Here is a 25,754-nt window from a genome sequence, read left to right as displayed (position 1 = left end):
GGGCATGGACACACCCCGGGTCGTTGGCTACCGACTGGAGCTTACGTTAGTTAGCAGATTAGACTGTATATACAAATGTAAATGTTTTAACTTCCGTCAAAATGGACATGCCCAACATCTTTAGCTCAGTTAGATTCTCCACAATTCAATCGTTAGGTACATTTTTCTGAAACCATGACGCATTGATGGTGAGTTTACTGTATCGGGGTCCCGGGGAAGATCTCATTTCTGTACGCCGTTGGTTTCAAGCCCTGCTTTTTGGCCTGCACAAAACTGACTGCTATCATTTGCCATTAAGCTAATGGCAGTCAACAAGGCCAACATCGGCCGCTAAATTGGTGCATCTCTACAACATATGACAGGTTATTTTTTCTTTTCTCAGAGATATAAATGTCAAAACCCAAGCCAACACAGAACAGCACTCATGACTTATTAAACTTGGATCAAAAGAGTCCATTTTCCCTGGCACCAAGGGGAAGATGAACTCTGAACTGAACTCTCTCAAACTAACTTTAAGATCTAAAAAAAGTTGGGTTTGGGGCATGTCTGGGCCTTGCACCAGATCTTCTGCATTGTGGATCCATTTCTGCCTTCATCAGACTTTTGTTTTTCAGAAAGAGATACACAGTGGCCCCTGTCACGCTTGCCCAAAGGCAAACCAGTGTTTACTCAAACACAGGGTAAATAAGAGCCTGTTCTTGGATCTGTCAGACTGTGAAGAAATTTACTGGGTATGCTTGTGAGTGTGTGCAAGTTTATTCTCTTTTCTCTTTTCTTTTCCCTGACAGAGTGCAAAACACAGTGGGTGTCCCGCTGCAGCTCGAACTTTATAAAAAACCTGGCCACAGTCGCATGTGTCCAGCATCCACGCACACATGCACACACCTATGCAGCTTCTGCAGTCGGCATGCTGCAACGACGCCCCTCCGTCAAGACGATGCTTTTCAGGGCTGCCTTTCATCCTTCGCAGGGCCTTGAGAGACACACAGCTCCTAACGCAGCTACCACCGCATACTTGACTTTATATTCCTAGAATCCGACACGAACCGTCTCCCTCTGTGTAAAGTGCCAAACTTTTTCTTTTTTTTTTTTCCTTTTTTCTTTTCACAGTCGGAGCTGTCACAGCAGGCGGCGAGGCACAGGGTATGAAAATACTAGCAAACCATTGGTGATTATGCCAGGGAGGAAGCAGCCTCAAAACTGGGGGGGGAATAAAAAAAAAAAGTTACCAGGAGATTCTGAACCGAGAGAGTTGGAGCAGACAAAGAGGAAAGCAGAGGGCTTTGCACCAGAGTCATGAAAATGAAATATGAACAAAGGAAAAGACAGAAAAACAGCGATTGTAGTTAAAAGTTCATGCAAAAAAACGAATCCCTGTATGTTCAGTTTGTGGTGATACAGTGAAATGAGAGCTTGGATGCTATTTTGATTTGTGTGATTTCTCTGCGGGTGAGGCGGCCTGTTTGAGGAGGTTATTTTGGAATCTGTAAACCAGTGAAACACCACTTATTTGACAAGAATTGTTAAGCTGAGTGTGATGTTATTCTGTGACACAAAGGGCCGAGCAGTACTCAGGCCTCTTACAGGCGGAAGAGGAGACGGACAGAGGACTGGCAAAAATGTAACACTGGGAAATGAAACCACAGATGTGAGCTGAGCGAGAAACTCTCAGGATGCTGACCAAACATGTTTTCTTTCCAGCGTACATGGACGGACTGATAGTGACATGAGAGAACAAGGATGACAGCAGGGAGGGGGGAGAGTGCCACCTATTGGACGGACAAACACACTTCACTTTTAACTCCAAACTGACAATAAAAACAAAACAATACGTTTGAGACGGCTTCATGTCTCAGTTCACAAACCCCTCTCTCGGTGGTTCAAGTTATGCATGAAAAACAGCAAGCGTGGATGCCAGAGAGAGAGTGGAGCAACACATTAGGAAACTATGAATCATATATTGGATGTGCTTGAATTGCACCATGTCATTTAGGAGTCAAATTTGCATTTGAAAGACACCAAATGTGCAAGTTTCAAATCACTACATCCACACTGCCACAAATCAAAAGCCTTCAATTTTGCATATAAGGCATGAGGAAAAAAACAACCGTGCAATAATGTGTCTGCTTGGGGATTAAATTGGAGATATTGTACCTTTTCACATGTATAATTTCAATGCAGACTGTAGTGTTGATCGTGTTTGTCACACGCACCGTCTCACAACCTGAGTCATAAAATGTGTCTGCAAAAGAAAATCGTGTCCCAACACATTTAAATGAGATCCTGCAGTTTTGTCCTTTTTGCCTGAATTAAATTTGTCACAACTCTGCACACAGAAAGTGACCTATCACAAACCACCACGAAAATGCTACAGACTGAAGTCTAAGGGTAGAATAAAGTCTCAGAAATAAAGGAGAGATATCTTCTGTTGTGGGTGACCAGTATATCAAATCCAAACTATCACTTTAAGAATGAAATACAAAGCAGCATGTGAAGGCGCCTCCAGAGATAGCAGGACTTGTCAACATTAGACCTTTTGCTTCTACCTTCCCTTTGGCATCAATTTGCATAAAACACAATGGTTTCATGCATCTCATTCTTTTCAGTATACTATAAAAGCCTCTTGATACACTACATTTACTACTAGACACTTCGCAAAATTTCCTCTAGCTCTGCAACCATATTTGAACACACAAAGTTTAACTCATAAACAGCATGACAATAGAGATATACAGCACAACATGATGTGGATTTGACTACGTATTTTGTTCCAGGATGAGATTACTTTAAGACATCATGTCAGTTGAAATGTACTGAGTGCAAGAACAGCTCAGTGCATGTTAAGGCACGTTCAGCAGCCAGCCTATTAGACTGGAGTTGCACTGTGTAGCTTCCTGGATAAAATTACTCATTGCTCTCACTGACGCTACCCTGGGTAAATAAAGGGGAAAAACAGATATATGCTTCTTTTCCTATACACTCAAACAACATGCACACTTGCATACTAAGAGAAGTCAGCGACAGAGGCAAGACCATTCACAGAAGAAACATGGCTTAGTTCCATCTGCGTTAAAACAATGTGGACAACAAATGTTTTCAGTATCTTGCAAAGTTTAACAGTAGCTGTCCTGAGAATCAGCCGACACTTATCTTTAAAATCATGTCACTTCATACCAATTTCAAAGCTTCACACAACAGCCTTCACAGTCAGAGCTCTGTGTAACAGAACTCTTCCATCAAATTAGTGAACCGTGGTTGCATGCCAATCAGTTTCAGTATTGAAGACGATGTTTCAGATAAACTGCGATGCAGAGCATATTATCCGCTGTGTTTCGTTTGCTGACATACCTAGCATGTTGAAGATGAAGTCCTTGGCGGTGTGGACCTCTAAGGCCGTCTGGTCTCCGAACTCTCCCTGTTCCAGCACTACCAGCTCAGACACCTGGGATGACAACTGCTCCAGGGTGGCCCCCGACCGGAAGTCCACCTCCGACAGCTTTTTTGCAGGGGCTGGGGAACGCGGCGCCACTGCACTTATCAGGGAATCCATCTTGACAACCCTGTGAGGTAGAGAAAGAGAAATTGTAGGTTTGTTAGCCTTTATCAGCATGGTTGTAATATCGCAACAGCCCTATTTTCACAGCTAATTCAGTCCAGATGGATCCCCTGGGGGGGGGTGAATTATACCATCACAGAGCCAATTATAACTATTGGTTTTGAGGTTAACTACTGAGCACCCTAGAACAAAACACAGGCCTACTGTATATTTGCCCTGTTTTCTCACAGCTTACAATGATTGTTTAGACTGGTTTACTTCCGGAGCCTACATGTTTTTCTTGCCATATAATGCTTCCCTTGTTTTCAACAGCCTCGTGTGAATCATGAGACTTTGAGGGGCAATTCAGGAGAAACACATGACATCAGGGAACAACTAACATTAAATTTTAATAGCGGAAAAGGTGATGCTGATGTGGCAGCTTTGATCAACAACCAGACATTTAACCTGAAGCTAAATATTTTGGGTTTGACTGCTGAAAGCCCCAAAATGCACTGACAGCATGATCTATAAGAGAATGCTTTATGCCACCATTGTCTGACAGTCCAACCTGTTAGAAGACTATCTGTAAAACATGTAGCATTAGGTACTGATATGATCATCATAAAATATCATAAATAGTGTACTGTTTGGCAGCCTAAAGTATATTCATTAGAGGAAAGCAGTTTCTGTTTGAGCCTCTCATGTCATCAGTTTGTACATTTGAGACTGCTGCGTTCATGGTCATATGTAAATCACAGCTAAATCACTCCTTCTCAAAAACAAACCAGCAAACCACACAGTTCGTTCAACAACACTTTGGTTACAGCCTTTTTTTAATGTCTTATATCCTGCCTTGTATTCTAGCATGTGTCAGGCTTCAGCTGGTTCAGTCGTGTCTTAAGAAACGGGTTAAAAATGTACTTTACCGTTGACAGGACGACATATTTAGCATGCCAGGGCGAGAGTCTGTAAGGACTTACCGTTAATTATAAGGGCATTACGTTTGTCACAGTATATTGAGTGTTTACACGTTTAAAAACTATTAAATAGTGCGCCCCAAAAGTGACAAGCCCAAAACTTATAATGTAAACACAGCTCAGTCGAGTGGAATGACAACATGGCCTCTGCCCCACCAAACTAGGTCAATTAGCGTGCAAGCTCCCCCCTGCTCCTAGCTGCTAAGCTAATAGCCGAGCAAATTAGCCAGCCTGCCGTCAGTTACATAGCTAATTAGGTAATTCGTAACCGCTAACAAATGAGCCTGGGCTGCGTTACATAGATCTACATGACTGCTGTGCTGACGTATTAGTACACCATTTGACTTGCGGCGATAAGGTCGCTGTGGCACCTCGCCCACTGTCAGCTAATTTCTTTTATTAGCCAACTAGCTTTATCAAATTAGCATGCTAGCTAACATGACAGGTGGGGACAGTGAGGATAAGTGCAGCGGCACACAAACGCACAAACACACATTCACACTAAAAATCTATAGCTACGCACACTCACACACGTACACACACAGATACACACGCGCACGCGCGCGCATACACCCACACGCACCCAGCTCGGGTCTCGTTAGCTTGCGAGTCGCGGATCACATTGCGATCATTAGCTATCAGGCTAAAGCTGCCAAATGTCGCTAAATAGACACACACACACCCTTTACACAGTGACGCGAGGGAGTTTTCTTCGCTATCTTCTACGTTCACTGTTATTGTGATCCCTGTGCTTCAATCCGCCTTCTTCAGCTGTCATTTCCAACAGGTCCCAGGCGCCACCTTCCCCCTAGCAACACCGTCCCAGAAATCATGGTCCTTCTCTGGGGATCCAGGGATTAGTAGTATGTGTGGCACGCACGCCCCACATCACAGAACTACAAACGGATTTGTGAGGTCAGGTTTATGATTAAAATTGCGCCCGTGTCCTCGCAGAAGAGATAAGTCTGTGCTAAGGTGTAGTTGTAGCAGGGCAGGGCGGTTTCACGACTGCACAGCCAGTGTTTTGATGCATGAGCATGTGAGTAGTGAGTCCAACACAGCAGCGGTGTCCCTGCGCCAGAGCGGCATGCTGGGAGCTGCATATGGAAGTGTGCAGTAGCTCTCTGCCCATCCCTGTCTGTTAACAATAATGCCTGTGAATACAGGTGGGTTACAGTGTGTACAGTGGATTGCTATACTTTGCCATGGAGATAGATCCTTATATAACAATATTTTGAATAACTTGTGGTATTATATAGATTATGGAAGTACATGTTAACTTTGAGAATGCACACAGAGGGATGTGCAGAACAGTACAGGTTATATAACAATAACTATTAGTAGCCATCACAAAGTGTTTAGCATAATATCCAGGAATTGTTATTATCCAGCTGGGAGAAGGGCAGTGATTGTGGTTAGGCTGTTGCGTAATCTAAATTATATAACACAAAGTTTCTATAATGATACTTTGAAGGTTAATAACTAAATTAAATGTAATGAATAACTTTTTCTCCTGTGGCCTTGGCAACACTCATCCCATCCAAAGTCCATCAAAATTAAACACACTGCATAGATATTCTCCAATAAAAATTTTAAAAAGCTCATATTCTCAAAGAAAATCATTACAAATGTAATCCAGCAAACTCTACAAAAAGGACTTGAATCCGGTTTATATTAATCCAACATAAAGTGTCCACTGTTCAAGACGTATTTCAGTATTTTATTATTACATTTGAATAAGCAGAGATTAAAGAAGCTAAGAATTCCTTAACCCAGATCCTTCACTTCTCATAATGCAACTTAATCACATCTTTCATTAGAACAGTGGTTCCCAAACTGGTGGTCAGGACTCTCTTAAGGAGTTGCAAGATAAATCAAAGGGTAACATGATTTTATCCTTTCCCCTCATATTTTGCCACTTGGACAGAAGTTCCTGCGTTACTATAATGACGCCAGGAGCAGCCTTTTGTGTTTTATCTAGAAGGTGTTAGCGTCGTACCTTCCTGACATTTCACCCTGGTTTATGGTATATGACGGTAAATGTGTAAAAAAAAAATCAATAAACATAAAAGCTGGGGTATGTTATTGTCTAGCCTACAATGCTGTATTCTAATATAAAATTACTACTTAGACAAGTCCTGCTGGGTTTCAATATGTATAGCCATAGAATAATGAATAGATAGGAAATAAGCACCCTCATGACACTTGTTGCTGTGGTGGCTACTGACACACCAGTGGACTGAACAGAGATGATGTGTCGAACATTATTATGTGGCTAATAAACAGCTTTTATAGCAGGAAGAGGTCATCTCAAGACACGGGGTGAAGGCCTTTATTTTATTTACTTTTTTTACTACTCCTGTGACATTATCCCCACCACTTATAGTCGCCATCATTCTCAGTTCAGCTGCCTTTTCCACCAGTAGTGACTGATCTCTGGTGGCGTGTGTGTGCACTACAATATGTCGTCTCAATACAACTTGTCCGTATCAGTTGATCTTAAAGAGGAGTGTCTGTATTATGACGGTATTGAAAATGATACCTTCAGGATTTCTAAATAGCTTGGTATATCATAATACCTTGATACCAGCTAAGCCTCGTCAGCGGTTAGGTTTATGCAACTTGGTTAAGATTAGGAAAAGATAATGGTTGACATTAGTTACGTGCATCAACTCACAAAAGGGTTTGGTGATTAGGTTTAGGCAACAAAACTACTTGATTATGGTTAGAAAAAGATTGCAGATGTTGCTAAAAAAAACTGGTCAGTTGACTCATGTAAGGGGTAGGCAATTGGGTTTAGGCAACAAAACTATTTGGTTAAGGTTTGGAAAAGATAATAGTTGATGTTAGTCACGTGAGACGACTCACATAAAGGGTTGGCAGTGAGGTTTAGGCTACAGAACTACTTGGGTAAGGTTAGGTAAGGCATTCTCACTTCAACCTCGTCACATATTGCCACTTGGTCAGGACTTTCCACATCTACAGTACATATGACATGCAAGGTGGCCTTGGTGCGTCTGTTGTTGATGTTCTGGGACGGTGTGTTAACTTCAGTCTGTTACATGCATTGTGTCTTTTCAAAATACACCTCCATTTTCACAGGAAATGTACAGTTTACATAAAGTTTCTTTCAAAATAAACATACTACATCAGTGTATTGGTGTCTGATATGGAAGTCACTGCCCAGGCGTGAGTTAGGAAAAGAATGCAGATGTCGCTAAAAAATACCTGGTGAACCAACTCACCTAAGGTGATGGCAATAAGGTTTAGGCAACAAAAGGACTTGGTGAAGGTCAGGAGAGGATTGTGGTTGATAGTTATGTGAGTCAACTCACATAAGGGGTTGGCAGTTAGGTCAAGGCAACAAAACTACTTGGTTATGGTTAGCAAAAGTATGTGGATGTTGCTAAAAAACACCCAGTGAGTTGACTCACGCAAGGGGTCTGCAGTTAGGTTTAGGCTACGAAACTACTTGGTAAGGTTGGGAAAAGATCGTGGTTGATGTTAGTCAAGTGAGTTGACTCGTATAAGGGGTTGCCAGTTAGGTGCAGGCAACAAAACTACTTGGCTATGGTTAGGTTTGGTGGCACAAATGTTATCAGAAAGGCAGCTTACTGAAAACATTTGGTTTTGGTGGTACAAATGCTACAGCTGATGTTGTGTTTGTTGTTCTCCAGCACTGGTGTCTTTGGTCAAAGTCCTGTGCTTGTTGGACCCATCCAACTCCTCTCCTGCCCATCCTAAGCAAACTTTCATGCTCCTTAAACTACCCCCGCTGCTCTGAGTGTCTAATAGTGACGCAGGTGGGTTTACAATGGAGTTGGTGAGAAGCCCAGTGCGTCTCACACAGAGGCTAAAGGTACCCCTGGCATCACTGCCCAAGCAGTGTATTTTGATACCCTGGAAGTGAGACCAGGCTGCTATGGTTATTTCTTTCCTACCTGGGATCACCTGGGTGTAATGTTTTGGATGTTTCTCCAGTCTTTCAAAATGACAATAATTTTATCTCTTAGGGCGAGGAAATCATACTTCCCATGCGAGAAAAATCACCAAACTTTGCACAAAGGTCCAGTCCCATGCCAGATTGCCTCAGCTGCAAAAACAGGCCAATAGTCCTGATGGTGGCGCTACAGCAAGCCTCTAAACTTCAAAATTTTGAAAATTCACAACAAATGAACCATATGTGCTACAGATTTGCAACTTTCACCAAAATGTAGCCCCAATACTGAAGAAACTTTTGTACATTTAAACCTATTGCAAATTATGACGTCCCTCACTCTGTTTTTTCAAAAAATGTAAAACTTATTAAACCTATCTCCTCCCACAATTTTTGCTCAATTGACACCAAACTTGCTACAGAGCATCTTCAGACTGTCCTACACAAACAGTCCACACAGATTTTGGATTTATCGAAAATTGAGCCTACAGTGCATCAAAATGTTTGACTGTAAACGGTACTGTAAACATATACATGCAAATTCTTGCTAAATACATTTTCAATGTTCATTTTAAAAAATGACAAAATTTTGGAGTCATGGTAGATGATGTTTGGAAAATATCAGAATTTTATCTCAAAAACTGAATTTTTTACAGCATTTTGAATTTCGCTCTCATGCGAACAATTGGAGTCAATGCAAAAATGGTATTTTTAAATATCAGTTCTTCACTTATGGAGCCAATAAATCATTGTTAAAAACAAATTACCAGCATCTCCATGCTGTCTAGATGCAATTTGTGTATTTTCGGATTTTTGTCTTAATAACTGAATTTTTGACAGCTGTTTGAAATCTGCCTTTACACACTAACAGCTGCTGTCTTGCACACAGGTGACTGGCTTCGTCAATTTGTGAAGCTACATGGGACATTTCTGTTTGCCAATTAGCTCAGTGAGATAGAGGATGGTTCTTGGTGTTGAAGATTGTGAGTTCAAGCCTCAGCTCATGCAACATTTCTATATGAGAAACCTACCCAAACTTTTCATAAAGGTCCAGTCCCATGCCAGATGTCCTCAACTGGAAACACAAGACAATAGTCCTGATGGTGGCGCTACAGCAAGCCTCTAAATTTCAAAACTTTGAAAATTCATAACAAATCAACCATATATGCTACAGCTTTGGAACTTTCACTTTGAAATTTGCTTTTCCATGGCATGGATGGCTACTGTCTGACACCCTGATGCTGGGCTTAGTCAATTTGTGAAGCCACACATGAACTGTCACTTGCCAATTAGCTCAGTGAGCTAGAAGAAGGACCTCAGTCTCAGAAGTTGTGAGTTCAAGCCACAGCTAAGGCAGAATGGACATTCTAATGTGAAAGTTCAGGCATCATGTTGTGTGGATTAGAGACTACCAAGGTTAAAATAATTATGATCCAGGCAGTTTTTGCCTAAAATTGCCCGGCCCCGACCATTGCTGCGCAGCAGCTATAATTTCATCATTTGAATGCTGAATGAAACAAAGTTGAAACGTCTTGCATAGTGAAACTTTTCTGGGACACCCAAGGATCTCTGGCAGTTGTTCCACACTATATGGGATCCACTTGCTGTTTAATATGCATGCATAAACCACCTTGATTACTCTCCAAGTTATTCATTTTCTGCACACTGCTAAACTTCTTTGGATTGATAGTGTCTGAAATAACCTGTCAGACCTCTCTTTTAGCCTGTCGATGGATCATTACTACCTCTCACACTGCAGTCTCACTCACGGTGAGAAGAGCTGTCTGTGTAGCGCCATACAGTGTCTGATTCATCAGCCTATTCTGTGGCATAAGTGGAACATTTATCAAGGTAATGCTGTACCAAACAGCACTTAATGAGCGAGCTGAGAGAGTGACACTACCCGTCTGCCAAATGAGAGACAACCCTGGCCTTCAGCAGACACTGTGAGACGCTCAAAATAATGAGTGCAATCTCTCCTAAACTCACTGCTTTGAAGTTCTACTCTCTTCCTTTGCCCTCTTTTCACCCAGAAAGGGCAGAAATGGAAAAACATTACCAGCTCCTTTGACATTCCTCCATATATCACCCCTGTCTAGAATTGGTGCTACCATAAAAATCTTCCCCTTTGCAAGTCAAATCAGGCTGAAATTGCAGGCGTGTGGTGGAAATGTTTCAGGTCAAGTGATGGTGTGGTATTCAAGGATTCAATCTCTGAAGTCAGCGCTTGTTCAGCAAAAAGAGTGAAGGAAAGGTGCTAAAAGAATATGAATGAAAGAGGGGAAGGACCCTGATGTGGGTGAAATGAAAATAGGGAAAGGAAGATGAAACAGCAGAGGGAAAGAAATAAGAATATATATATACATATATATACATATATATTTGCCTTGTGCAAAAACAGGAAGCACGAAATAAGTATGAAAAGATCTCTCAAAAATGATTATTAGAGTCTTGTTCATCAAAATTGTACATATCACGTAACTGTTCATCTAGCTTTCCTTCATCAGCGTGGTAGTGAGGTTGGTCCCATTGTCTTTATACTGTGTATTTCCTCCAGTCATGTGACCTTTAAATCACCACAAGGTATCCAAAACAACATTACAACCCTCCTTTCAAAATAGTGTTTACACATTATTTTATTTACTCTGAACACATTAAAATGGTTTCTAAGAAAGACTTAAATGTCCAATACAACAATACTACCACCAGTTTAGTCTTAACCCATTAAGGATCAAAGTGTTCTGCCACAATGCAATGCACAAGGAAATGGAGGAGCTGCTCACAATTGGAAAAACATAAATAACTTGTGGGTAGTGGTGAAACAGCTTTAAACTTGAATTACCTTTTTGTGGTTACAATGGAAGAAGGAAGTGCTGCCTGGCTCTGATGACTGGTCCGACAGGCTCTCTTTGGTGAGGCAGGTACATTTACAGAAAACAATATCCCACCATGAGGAAAACATCTACGCATGTCCAGACTCATGTGACAGTAGACGATGCTTCTAATATGGATGTTGCTGCAAAGAAAGCTGCCATTTTGTTGGTGCCTCACACACATCTTCATCCCAGCAGCACAGAACATCTATACAATCAGCACAGTTTCAAGATGGGCACCCAAATTAGTGTCACTAATTCAGTATCTGACCAAATGTCGCCCCTTCTGTTTCTTAGTTATGGCATTGAATAATAGCCAGAAAAGTGTTTTGCAGAACATAATGTCACAGTGTATTTGACCTTTGAATGCTGGGATAAAATATGTCATTGGTTCATAATTTAATTAGACATTTGTGTTAAAATTTGTCATACTTATCATATGAATTCTTGAGTAATGGCCAAAAAGGTTTTGTGAGGTCACAGTGACCTTGACCTTTGACCACCAAAATCTAATTAGTTCACCCTTGAGCCCAAGAGGATGTTTGTGGCATACTTGAGGAAATTTCCCCAAGGTGTTCCTGAGATATCACCCTCATGAGAATGGGATGGGAGGGACACAAGGTCACAGTGACCTTGACCTTTGACATTTGACCACCAAAATCTAATCAGTTTATCCTCAATATCTAGGTGAACATTTGTGCAAAATTTGAAGAAATTCCCTCGGGACGCTCCAGAGATATCACCTTCAAGAGAATGGGATAGGACGGACAAAAGGTTACAGTGACCTTTCTCTTTGACATTTGACTATCAAAATTGAATCAGTCAGTAATTAAGTCCAAATGGACGTTTTAGCCAAAATTGAATACCAATGAATGGACAGATGTACATACCTAGATACGGAAAACCCAAAAACATAATGACTCAGGCTACGGCTGTCACCAGCGCAAAGGCATAAAAATGATCAGGAAAGAAAAATAAAATTAAATCTTGGGTAAAACGTTCAGATTCTATTTGCGAAGTTTAACTCGGAGCAGCTTTCCAACGGTGCGGTTTGACTGATGTCACACACATTCTATAATTTCATTTAGTATAAATGATACATTGATAATAGTATACTAGGTAATGTGCTCTAATTAGTATGTACTTGGATTTGAGACGCAACTTTAGTCTTGTGTAACTAATGATTTGACAAAAAAAAAACTTGAGCGCAAGGATATGTCTTCATTTTTTGGGTGGAGGGAGGTGTTTATCAATAATGAAATTTATTTGTAGCCCTATAGTAAATATCCGGAGAATAAAGCATGACATGTTTAATTTGGGCTTGTACTGAAACTCACACCTTGCTGCCCATTGCTGTGTCTTTTCTCAAAGTAATAAAAAACGCATTTTTTTTCCAATAATTAGCAGTGATAAGCACGTACTAAAATGTTACGGTCATAGGAGAGGTGATTTATGACTTTCAACTTTTATTCTCAGTTGTAAACCTTCCCAGTGTCATTATAGACAGTTATCATTTAAGCAGCATAACCCCAACCATTGCCACCATCTACCATCTCCCAGCTGGCTAATAACAATTCCCAGACATTACACTGCTCTGTGAGACGGCTGCTGCTGATAGCGGTTATGGCGATATGGTAGCAATGGCAGCTCCCATTGGTGTCATCCCCTTAGCTCCTCTGATGCATGGCCGTCATCACTGTGCTGCAGATTGAAGTGAAATGATTGAGTATAAAGCTGTGAAAAGGGAGGCTGTAGTGGCGGGGCCTCAGTGTCCATTGAAGTGAGGGAATAATCTATCTGAGGGTTTGATAGCGCTGACCATCATTTAAGTGGCTTGAAAAGGTCAGCGGAGGGACCGGGATGTGGGAGTGCTTGGGATGGACATTACAGTCATTCCGCTCCACTGTGCGAGGCGCCGCCGCCTGATTGATGCCTGAGAGAGGATTTGGTGTGTATTATACAGCATGCACTTTAATATATTGCCTGTGCGTGTGTCTGTGGAGAGATATTTGTGTGTCCCCTGGTCCATGTGAATGAGAGGGGAGGAAGCTGTGGGTAATCATGTAAGATGGCCTGGGCAGAGTGTTTCATTCCAGGTCTTCTGCCTTTCCACAGTCAGCCCATCAGCTCCTGTAAGCTCTCCATCGCCTTACTCACTCATGAGTGATGACTCTCACACAACCATTCTCTTCATCTTTGACCAAAACAGACTCAGACCGAGAAATCAATGGAACAAGGAGCCGTTCCCCCCCACAGAAGAAGCTGATGTAATTAAATCCGTCTGCGGGGTAAGAGGAGTAAAGGATAGGGAAAGCTTGTGAAGTGCAGGGGAAGTCCCTGGAGGGATAATTAACAATATCTACCGTTAGTATCTGTGCTTCTTCTTTCTCTGACGCTCGCTACAGTACAGACTGATGCAGAGGCAAAACCCCAGACAGACTTCCTACCAGTTGGTTTGCTTCTGCACACTATCCTGCTATATAAAGTGTGGATTAGACAGCATACAGTACCTATAAGTACATTTAATACAAGACACACTGCTTCAGTTTCAGTGTCCTGGTAGTGTTCATATTTTAGATGTCACATAATTAGATCATTGGAGATCACCTGATCATAAGCAAGGGGATTCTATTGACTGTAATATCAATACACCTGTATCTGGGAGGTCCGAGTTTTGCTGAGTTGGTACTGTGGTCAAACCTGCACCAGGAAGGCAAATGAACACTCTGATAAAAGGTGTCAGGGGATGGTAACAAGACAGTTTCCAAATCAATAATTCACAACACAACAATTTGCCTTTTCACAGGGGGTTATGTGGCGGACTATTTCTTGGCCATGCAGGCATAGTAACTATCTGGAGTCTGTCCTGGTTGCCTGGCAACTGCTTAGAGACAAGTAGTCCAGCATAACACCCCGTAAAATGTTGAATAATCATTTTTACACTTCATTTTTGCATGAATGGAATAAATAAGCTTTAGTCTGCAAATGAGTATCTTAAGCAGTTCTGGTAGGCTGATTTTGTTTTGTTAGACATAAAGGGATCAGCTGTTCTATATTTAATGGGTGGATATGATAATGGCATCAATCATCTTGTCTAACTTTCTGTCAGAAAGTGAAGACATGTATATTCCAAAACTGTTCCTTAAAGAATCCAAGGCTGAGACCCAAACTCAGACCCCTCCAGAGGCCCAAAAGCCCCAGGTCTACTGCATGTCACTTGGTTTGTTGTCGGTTTTAGAGTGGTTCTATTTCCCAATCTAGAATTGAGGTCCATCTTCAAGCTACTTTTCTGGAGCTTTCAAGTGTAGCAATTTTGGCACTGTACTTGGTGGTCAGGTTTAGCCACAAAAATCACTACATTATGGTTAGGAAAAGATCATGTTTTGGCTGTTAATACCCAGTTTCGGAGGCACAGTTCCTGCTAGAAAAGCAGTAATGTGTTGGTAAAAAAAACCCAGCAGTTTTTCATTGCACTATCTCCACTGGAATAACAGCAAAGGGTTGTCAAAAAAACACCCGTGTTTGGTGGCCAAAAAGCCTCTAGAAACACAGCAAAGACTCAAAAACAATTGGTTTTGTTGTTTGTTGGTTTCCAATAGTGGTCTGCGGCTTTGTCAGGGGTTTCGCCTGGGTAACACGCCATCCACAATCCCATCCGCCTGCCAATGATAAAGTCAGCTCACATACTAGTAGGTCTAACGTATTCATGGTTTGCAGAAATGTACAACATCTTCTGGCACATTGGACTGTCTGTTGAGATGTCATGGAGATGGATTTGCTGAAATCGGAGCTCAGCGGCTGTTACGATATTCATTTGTATACGAAGACCATGTTATACAGATGGAAGCACAAAACCTTGAGCTTGGATTGATTTGTCAACTATATTTGCAAGGTCAAAAAAGCACTTTCATGCTTATCAAAACTATTTTACACTGTGTTTGTAGTGCATATCCATAAATACCCTCGCTAAAGATTCATCCAGCCTTGTTTGTGAGGGTAGATGCGAGGGGTGTAAATCACAAGTTTCATAACAATATGATATGGATTTTTTTTACAACAATAGCTACAATATTGGCTGATATCACAAAAAGTCTGCGATTACTGTACAATTTTGGTTCAGTAAAAGCTCGTCACTGTCTTTTCCTTGGGTGCTTACCATTATCAGCCAGGCGGTAGACCGCTAACACTGTTTGAATGTGCCACTGAAATGTCAAAATAAAGGGGTAATTTAAAGATAACAATATATATCAATATTTTCACTTTACATCATGGACGTTGGATGGTTGATGATTGAATTGATGCGTCAATCCAAATCCCTAGTACATGGTAAAGTGAATGTGGCATAATACTAAATCCTGATTCAGAGGGAGTGAAACTATTTTTTTGTATTTCATATTTGTAATAAATTTAGATCTCTTTGCAGGGATCTTTTCTCCCTTTGAACTTAAAGGGTCTTTTTCTGTTGATAAGTGTCAGAAGAAGGCACACTGTATTTCCCTTAAAAGGTGCTATAAACAGAGGAGAAAAGTGCTGTAAAAAGAAGACAAATTACAATTTGTTTATACAAAGTGAGAGGACTGAATAGCTTTGTCTGAATAACTTGGAAAGTTAGGGTAAAGGAGATTAAGGCAGTGTCTCCCTTTATCTCACTTTCCATTTCTTCCTCTCCCGTGTGCTCACACATTAAATAAGGTCTGCCAGAGCAGAACATCGTGATCCAGCTGGATTTTAACACAGAGGTGCTGTGCTGGCAGCAACAGTCTCCACACATCTGAATGTCAGCTGTCAGGAGGGGAATAAATAGCCCTTAAATAAGACTGCGGTGTGAAACTGGTCAAAACTTGCAGCTCATGTCTTGTCAGAATATCACATGATTTTCCTCTCAAGTATTTAACACCGAGCTGAAAATTTGATGATGGCGCTTCAAACATCTGACAGTGCGGAACACCCTGTAACTTCCAGTCAGGTGTCTCCCATAATCTCTAAAAGTTGTGAGTCAGAGATATGTGACTGGGTGTTGGAGCTTTGTGTGCTGTGTGATTGCTTGGTCCTGAAATAGCAGAATGCTTCCCAATAGCTACTTAATTCTAATGAGGGTTTTATGAGTTGTGATCAAGAGCTCATTGGCAACGGGGTTCAGTCAATAGCGCCTTCTCTTCTGAGCGGAGCCTCGGCTTATGGGCCAACCCCGACAAATTGACCCGAAGATTTATACAGCTATTTTCTAAAGGTCCCCATTCGTGGGCCTACAGTCAGGAAGGCGAATTAGTGTTTCAATGGATTTCACTTTCAATTTGAATGCGGAGTGGTTGGAACACGGCCCCGGCTAACGGGAGGCCATGGGTAATGAACTCCTTTGTGTTCTGCCACTTAGAGGATCAAATGCTTGAGGCTGTGAAGACATTCGGCACTGCAAGAGAGATGATTTCCTTCGACTGCTATAGGTGGCAAATCCTGTGAGTTTATCCACCCTTTACTGAGAACCACACACACTGATGACCCCTGTTTAACTGGCATCAGTTCATCAATTGGGATTAGTTTGCATTTCAATATTATGACAGCTGTGAATCGCTCCATGCTTTTGCACCCAAATTAGCAGTGGATGTGAAGGAACTGCCCATTGGTCCGACAGCCCATTGTTCCGACCATATTAAACCCATTGTTCCGAAGTCCGTTCTGAAATCATCATGATGCCCTGTGGTTAACGTCTGTTTAGGTTTAGGCACGAAAACCACTTGGTTAGGGTTAGGAAAAGATCATGGTGTGGGTTAAAATGAAAAAGAAAGTGACAAACACATAAGCCGTGAGCCTGCTTCGCCTCAAGCCTTTCCCAGCTGACCCAGAGCCGGTCGCGGCGCACCATCAAGGTAGAAATACGCCCGCCGGGAGCCGTTCAGCACCGCGGACCGTCAGACTAATGGGATGTCGGACCAATGCGCTGTCGGACCAATGACATGGACCCGGATGTGATCTATATGGGTACTACTCTTCTTTTCACATGTGGTAACTGCAATTGGGAATTCAAAATAAACAATAATATACAGACAGGCAGCTTGTCAAAAATATATAGAATGTACTCTGAGCTAATGCTAACCTCAACATGCTAAAGTGCACCCAGTGACAATGCTAACATGCTAATGTTTAGCAGGTATGTTGACCATGCTCACCAATTTAGTTTAGAGCATTGGCATGCTAACATTTGCTTGTTATCAGTAACACAAAGTTTTGCATGTGTTTAGTCTTAAGTTAATCAGGTGGCGACACTGATAGCAAGTGGATGACGAACATTAGCATGATTCATCTTCTGGTGACCGTGAATGTCTGCAAAAGAATTCATGGGTCTTACGGTAATCAAGAGTCTTGACCATTGTGGTAGACTGACTGACATTGTTATCCCTTGTGCCAGTGGCGTAATGGAGGGTATACACAGGTAAGCAGGGTATACCCACCTCTGTATGTGGCTGTTTACAGTATATTCACCTATCAGCCAAAAAGACATTGGAATATATGGGAGAGTATACCCACTTCCTCCTTGGTAACCCACCCTCTACCTAGTAGAACACCCACCTCATAAATTACCACTACACAACTGCCTAAAGCCATGCCGGTATAGCATGCTTAGAAATACGTATTAGTAAATGACCCCTCTCTGTGTCATAGACTTTTGCATTAGTGGATTAAAATTATTGATGCAGTGACCTGTAGGTAGCGTTTATATGTTGTAGCTGCATTTTACAACGGTAGGCAGTTTATTAAGTAAGAATTAATCATATTCACAAATTGACCTTTTGGTGTGAGTTGCAGAGTGATGGAGATATCAGCTGTAGAAATGTCTGCCTTCTCTTGAATATAATAGAAATCGGTGGAACTTGGTTTGTGGTGCTGAACTATACCCGCCAACCCTGTCACTCTGCAGACAGGAGGCAGACATCTCTAGGGTTGATATCTCAAACACTCATCAACTCACACCAAAACAATCTAGACTGATAAATAGCACTACAGGTAAGAGGGAAAATATGTTTTTGATTTGGGGGTTAACTGTCCCTTTAATCTGCAAAGTACTGTCGAGTATATGTGGTGGAATGAAAAGGTAGTAAAAGTATTAAGTAGCTTAAATTAGACATGCTCAGGTAGAGTACCTCAAAATTGTACTTACAGTGAGTGCAGAACTTGAAAAGCATACTGCGCTTGCCAACCACTTGGAGAGGAAATAAAAATCATCCATGTAGAAATATTGCAAACCCAACAATGTTTAAGAAAAAGTATTTTATTTCATTTTAAAACCCTTCACATTCCTTTCTTTATTTTCACTCTATTTTCCAGACCTACGCTGTATAAACGTACAGAAAAATACAAACTGTATCGACTGCAGTAGGGGGAAATATAGTAGAATTAAAGAAACAATATATACTACTATAATACTCACAGTTGCAAACCTATGAATTTCTATTAGCTCATTAGCGATTTCCTTTCCAAGTACAAAATTGAATGCCATTGAAAATGTTAGACCAACAAATTGCTGAGGTGAAAAAATGCGTGACATACTGTATTTGTTTACTTATCCATTTTAAACTCAAACAAAATAGTCAAAGGGCACCAGTCAGAAACAGACCACAATGGTAGCGAAGAGATAATGTGGTTGTGACCTTATCTCCTGCTGACACCCACAACCCAGGACGGGGAGCGGTTAGATGGGTGACATTACTCAACACATTTAACCTTTCAGCCAACCCTCATGAGCTCTCCAGTTAATCCATTCAACAGTCTGACAGTTTAGTGTCACGCCGTGGCCCTGTGGAGGGGATGCGAACTGTTACAGTTCAGAGGATCATGGACAGCCAGCCAACGATCATAGCTACACCTCCCATGGGAGCCACCTTGCGTAGACCGGGGTCCCCTGTCAGGGCCTGGTGGTACAGAGAGCCACAGAACATCCCCATGCCCGCTACCAAGAGGGTACCAGCCTGTATAGAGGAGACACATGAGAGATATGTTTAATCGCTTTTTTAAAATCAGTTTGGTTATCAACAAATTGCAGCCTGAAGACTGAAGTATACAGCTGGCAACCTGTCACATGACTGCTGAAAGGTTACAGATGACAGTATACTGGGGAATGGGGGATTCAGCCTGTCCAAACATATTAGCAATCAAAGCCAAATGTTTTGCTCCGCTTTGGTTGCAAACTACCATAATGCATTATGATAAAAGCCTATCTGTGCATCGATTTTGTTCCTAAACCAACATGTGTTCATATGTTGTAATTTTCTTTTATTTCTTATCGGATCCTAATTTGTATTTCTTCAAATTAGCTGAGTTACTCCAAAATCTTTGCTCGCACCCCCTGGCAACAGCAGAGGTGCTCCTAGCTGGAAAATCACTGGAGTATAGCTGCTACCAGTCTTCACAGCAGAGCTGGGTAACTTTCTTTTTTTTTTTTAATTAATTTTTTATTGACATTCAGCATCAGACATTCACATCCAGTACATCATATTTGCATACATCATACATCTATTGTCTGCCCTAAATGCCAAAATAATATTTTTTTGTTTTATATCCAAACAATGAAAAGAAAAACAAACCACAAGAAAACTATGTACAAGTAGGGAGTGATCTTTTTAACACAACACAATCACTGATTTGAGAAAATAAAATCAGGCCTATGGGGCGTGACATAGTTGACCCAGTTTTCCCAGTATGAGCTGGGTAACTTTCAAAGACGTCACCTTCTCTATTCACAGCTGTGAGACAAAAAGGTAGCAGGAGCTCAAATGACTCAAAAAATATGATATAATTATATATGTGTAACTTCTTCCATTTTTAGCCAAACTTAAAGTGACAGTTCACCCCAGAACCCTCTTACCTGTAGTTTTATTTATCAGTCTAGATAGTTTTGGTGTGAGTTGTCAAGTGTTGGAGAGATCAGCTTTGGAGATGTCTGCCTTCTCTCCAATATAATGGAACCGGGTGGCACCCGGTTTCTGGAGCACAAAGCAGTGATACAGTTGGTGGGTGTAGTTTGGTAGAAAGAAAATAGGTCCTACATGAAACTGTCTGTGGATTATCTTGAGTAACCGGGTCATGAGCCGAGTGCCATCTAGTTACATTATACTGGAAAAAGGAAGACATGTCCATGGCCGGTATCTCCAACACTCTGCAACTCACACCAAATCAATCTAGTACAATAGTACTACAGGTAAGAGGGAAAATATGTTTTTTGGGGTGGGGGGTGGGGTAGACTGTCCCTTGAAGTAGCACTGTTACACAGGGGTAGTGGGGTGATAAGTTAGGCTCATTCTGAGGTGGAGAACCTAAGTACATGAGGTCCCACAGGAAACACTGAGCCTGGAGTCAAATAATCTTCATCAAAAGCTCCAACTAGATGTGAAATTGATTGGATTGGCCACTACAGACATCCCTTGTAATTTGGCATGCATCTCCTTTTCATGCAGTTTGTTGATTTCAATCAGACATTTTGTGGTTAACGAATCTTTAAATAGCATTTAGCCAACAAATACTTGGCACTGCAGGTTTGACATATGTTGAGAATTCTATTAGTCATAATGTGATAAAGCCAAGATACACACACACACACACACACACACACACACACAAACAAACTACAATTTCACTGCTCCATTGCCAGCTGTTATGCCACAGGTTTGTAATTATGACCTAAAGGAAGACTGGTTTTCTGAGTGGGAATGGACAGGTAATGGCAGAATGACACTATCACATTAGTCCAATTTTAGAGGACACTCAAGTGCATCCAGCCCTGGAGTCAGTATTAGGCTTCCATACTTACCACAGCAGGTTTGCCACAGTGGGCAGCACCCAGCAGGGCCAGGCTGTGGTAGAAATGGTACTTGTTGGCAGTTTCAAATAGCTGGAGAAGCAGGCACAGAGACAGAGTGATCAGAAAAATTCTGCCTGGAAAAGCTAGAAGATGGCTACTAATGCAGTGTAAATGGACTACGAGACATTGGTACTAGTATAATGGGGGAATGGGTACTATCATGCACCTATTACACACACGTTACAGTCTGTCACAAGACTGAAACAATTATCAATTTTTAAGAGATATTTTGGAACCCTTTTCCTGTGTCTTGACATTTCTTAAAGTTTCCTGATCAACATGTTAGACAAAAAATCTCACAGGCACATGAGTATAAAAATATTGCTACAGTGACTCTAAAATTGAGCACTAAACTAAAACCAGTCTCAAAACTGCATAATCAAAATCAGGATTTCTGACCAGAAAACTGAAGTAGGAACTGTATTAAGGGACTGCGGCAGTGATCGACAATAAAGGTTAGCAGAAAAATAAACTTTAAATATTTCAATTTGCTGTTTACATACCACGACCTGGTAGTCATCAGGGTCTTTGTTTTTGAAACCTAAAGCAAGAAATATGGAAGAGAAGATTTACATAAAGCAGCATGTGATATGAAATGTGACATTCACGTGCAATCTGACATTTGATCATTTTAATGTCAATCAGCAGACTTCCCTTTGGGGTATCCTTCCGTTCCCCACACACTATTTTAGTAATGGCCTCTTACTGGATCATGAACCCCCTACTGTCATGATGCTTTGGGTCACTTTAGACTTTTGTCATTTCTTGTGCACCATGTTAATGGTGACAACATTGGTCTTGGTGCATTTTCTCGTGTGGTCAGCCATTGTAGTGTAAATATTACTGACTCAGGATAGTAATGAGCCAGCCTACCGTCTCATGATCATTTTAAAAGTTACCAAAACACAGCAACATTTAGCTACTAGCAGGAAACGCTACTTGCACTCCAGACTGCACGTATGCCACTGACCCACTCGTTAAATAAGCCTTCTTCCACCATGACACACTGAGGAGGCGGGTCACCTTGATTCCATATTTGTTAATTTTACAAAAATGACGTGCTGCTTTGTATGTTTTTTGGATGCCGAATTAACAATTAGCCTATAACACATTAGCATGATATTTTTTGTATATTAGAGTTGTGCAGCTGGGTCGATGACGAAGCTAATCTTAAATTAGCATCTTTCAGGACGAAGGCTGGTGCGGTAAGCGTTGACATGACAGTTTTTCCTGGTTGTGGTTTACTATCCAGCCAAACGGCAAGACTCGTGTGTGAATATGGAGTGTAAGCTAACGTAGAGTCCCTACCGTGAGCTCCGTATGCCCCTAGTCCCACCGCCGAAGCTCCTGATAGAGCTGCTAACCTTCGGACGATACCTGAAGCGTTCATGTTTTGAAGCTGCGTGTGTCCGACAAGCGTTGAAGTGAAGGTAGTGTTGCATTTAGGGTCATTTTGTAACCCCTACTTTTGCAGTCCTATTGTTACGGATTATGGCTTTACCGCGCAGAAAATATGACATAATGTGACAAAAATTGTGCCGCAGAGAGAGGAGGGATATAAATTTACATCAGCTGTAGGTTTTTTAAATTTTGTTTCTATCTCATGAGCGCTTTCATACATTGATTGATTATTTGACTCGTTTTTAATTACGTGTAAAAGTATTTGTGAACAACAAGTAAAAATAAATACATGTCAGAAGCCATACAAACATTACAAAACAATAACATTTGCAATGACGTTTGTATTACACATGATTTCAGCTCCCTCACATCTCTTTTTCATATGCTTGTCCTGATTACGACATTCCGCTGAGTCCGTAAAGGCAGCATCTCAGAGGAACGAAACTACGTTCAATCCAGGGCTCCTGGCTGCCAGGCACATCCGATATCTGTTTGGAGGCTTGAACCAAAATGGCGACTGCCGTGCTTCAGTTTCAGCCCACTGGGCAAATTTCATAACTCTACCAAAGAGATCTGACACTGACATGACACTTCAGCAGTGTTGTAATGGCTTAAGGCTTCATACTTAGGCTATGAATATATGAGTGTAGGCATTTTATACTCCTATTGCTGGCCAGTTCTGACTTCCAGAGCTTTCAAAAAACACTGCAACCACAGTGAAAGTGAAAAAAAAAACACTATTATATTATATTATATTATTTATTATATTTTTATTCTATTTTTGTGCTAAATCTGGTGCTATCAAGGCTAAGCTTGGAGGATATGAAAGGTTCAAACTCACTGTTACTCAGTGACCTTCATTTTGCAAATGGAAGAGAAAATCAAACATTTTTATTTTTTACCTCTGCTTTGTTTAAGGCCTCACATCTGATATGCATAATTCATGGCAGGGCTAAATTATACTATTGTGCCGCTTTTGTATGAATAATTAATTTTCGCCACAGAGGGGTTGCTGGGCTTCAGAGAGGGGTTTATGCCGCCCATTTCTTCCAGCATCACCGTAGGCACTAAATTGCCACATAACACTGAATGATAGGTTCAGCCGTGCGGAGGGCGCATTAGTGTGCAGCACTTTGCAATTTGTCCATCAGTGCAATTTGGGAAACACTGGTGAATTTCTCTGCTTTAGTGGATTACGCCTAATGTTGGATGTGTTTTCCTGCCAGCAGAGGTGTTGGGGACTAATGCTGATGTTACCCTTTGATGAAAACACACTAATCCCTGCAGAGAAGCCACCAAAAGGGGGTGCTGTATTGCTTTCTCGTCTGCCAAAGTTCGTCCATAGAGGGATTGTGTGTGTGTGTGTGTGTGTGTGTGTGTGTGTGTCTGTGAGAGGGTGGAGGGACTTCTTCCAATTATCATATTGACATTACACAGGGTCACACTGCATTACTGTAGAGTCGCTACACCACAGTTTCCGCCGAGCCTTGTCCTTAGCTGACTTTGACACAGCTTTAACACAATGCATACAATTAACACATCTTAATGACCATGTGGCTAATTAAAAGTAAGCCTTATGAGTCACAAGCCTTAATCATCAACTGTGAACTGAACCTGTAGCCAGTGAGTGTTGTGATGTCGAGTTTCCTTTGGCATGATTTGGCTTGTATGCAGAAGTATACTCGCTTACTGTGCACAGAATCCCCTCGAAATCCACTCACACACACACACACAGACATAAACACAGGTCATTTTCATTCTGGCCCATGGCAGATGGGACAGCAAGGACAACAATGAAGTATGGCTTTACATCTTGTTTTCACAGACAAGCGGCAAATTATCTCTAAGTCCCAGCAGCCGTGTGCCGTGAGGTTCTTCCAAGAGCCAACATCCATCTCACTTCAGCCAGACCGCCTCTCCTCTCCTCTCCTCTCCTCTCCTCTCCTCTCCTCTCCTCTCCTCTCCGGTGACTGCTTTACTTCCTAACAAACCTCAGCATGTTTGAGCTGAAGCGTGTGCATGTATGTGTCTGATCTCCTTAGACTGTTTGCCCTCGGCCTGTCTTGTCAAGATTGAGCCGCCGTCCAATGAAACATTCGTGAAAAACAGTCAGGTGTACAGCAAGCAGAACATTGCTCCTGTAAAACGGCAAAATCGAATGAGCACTTCCTGCAAATGGGAACTAGTAGCTTGTCTTGCAATGTAAAGATTTACATGACAGCTCCTGATGCCTAACGTTTTATTTCATCCTGGTGCAACGTTTTCCTTAGAGTATGACAATGGCATGGTGTGACAATGACAAGGAAAGATGCTTCACAAATGTAACTTTGTCACCTTGCATTTCCACATTTTAAAACAAGTGTATGCACACCTGGAATCTCACTTTTCTCTTGACTTAATGTACTGCTGTGGGTTGTTTTGAAAATCCAATTTCCTATTCTTGTTAGCTCTGTTGTTAGGTATATCTGGTGGCGATGCATCTTCGTTCTGCAAGGGAATTTTAATGCAAGGCAAACAAAGTGGAAACAGCCGGTCTGGTCAACATGAAAATGAACATTCTGCTTTCTTTTTGTTAGCTGGTAACAAGACAAACAGGAACATCGTGAAGCAAGACCTTATAGTTATCATCATTTAAAGAATTAGGTACACCTGTTCATCTCCTCATTAATATTAACTAATCAGCCAACTCGATGCATTTAAGCATGTAGACATGGTTAAGACGACCTGCTGAAGTTCAAACTGAGCATCAGGTGATTTAAGTAACTTTGTACGTGGCATGGTTGTTGGTGTCAGATGGGCTGGTCTGAGTATTTAAGAAACTGCTGATCTTCTTGGACTTTCACGCACAACCATCTCTAGGGTTTACAGAAGATGGTCCCAAAAAGAGAAAATATCCAGTGAGCAGCAGTTCTCTGGGCAAAAATGCCTTGTTAATGTCAGAGTTCAGAAGAGAATGGCCAGACTGGTTCAAGATGATAGAAAGGCAACAGTTACTCAAATAACCACTCGTTACAACCAAGATCTGCAGAAGACCATCTCTGAACCAACAACACGCCCAACCTTGAAGTCGATGGGCTACAGCAGCAGAAGACCACACCTGCTGCCACTCCTGTCAGCTAAGAACAGGAAACTGAGGCTACAATTTGCACGGGCTCACCGAAATTGGACAATAGAA

The 25,754-nt window shown here is 41.6% G+C and overlaps 2 protein-coding genes across 5 annotated transcripts in view; both read right to left on the bottom strand.

Moving 5' to 3' along the window:
- Nucleotides 1-5,580, bottom strand: part of tmem102 (transmembrane protein 102) — a 28,925-nt gene extending 23,345 nt beyond the window's left edge. For 2 of the 4 annotated variants that reach the window (XM_078164144.1, XM_033609949.2), the window contains exons 1-2: nt 5,198-5,580; nt 3,349-3,560 (exon numbers count right to left, since the gene is read on the bottom strand). In XM_078164144.1, the coding sequence (XP_078020270.1) occupies nt 3,349-3,550 (202 nt within the window). In that variant the 5' untranslated portion in view covers nt 3,551-3,560; nt 5,198-5,580. The other 2 variants (XM_078164146.1, XM_078164145.1) reach the window with 2 other exon arrangements.
- Nucleotides 5,581-18,576: 12,996 nt separating this feature from the next.
- tmem256 (transmembrane protein 256) lies at nt 18,577-22,631 on the bottom strand. The gene is made up of 4 exons (XM_033651933.2): nt 22,487-22,631; nt 21,682-21,719; nt 21,128-21,208; nt 18,577-19,289 (listed from the first exon to the last, which is right to left on the bottom strand). The coding sequence occupies exons 1-4, from the start codon at nt 22,566-22,568 to the stop codon at nt 19,146-19,148; spliced, it is 345 nt and encodes a 114-aa protein (XP_033507824.1). The 5' UTR covers nt 22,569-22,631; the 3' UTR covers nt 18,577-19,145.
- Between the last annotated feature and the right edge of the window lie 3,123 nt (nt 22,632-25,754).

This window comes from Epinephelus lanceolatus, chromosome 22 (assembly GCF_041903045.1).
Source record: "Epinephelus lanceolatus isolate andai-2023 chromosome 22, ASM4190304v1, whole genome shotgun sequence".
NCBI classification, from domain to species: domain Eukaryota; kingdom Metazoa; phylum Chordata; class Actinopteri; order Perciformes; family Serranidae; genus Epinephelus; species Epinephelus lanceolatus.
Note: the sequence above shows the minus strand (reverse complement) of the source record. Positions and strands in the feature narration are given on the sequence as shown.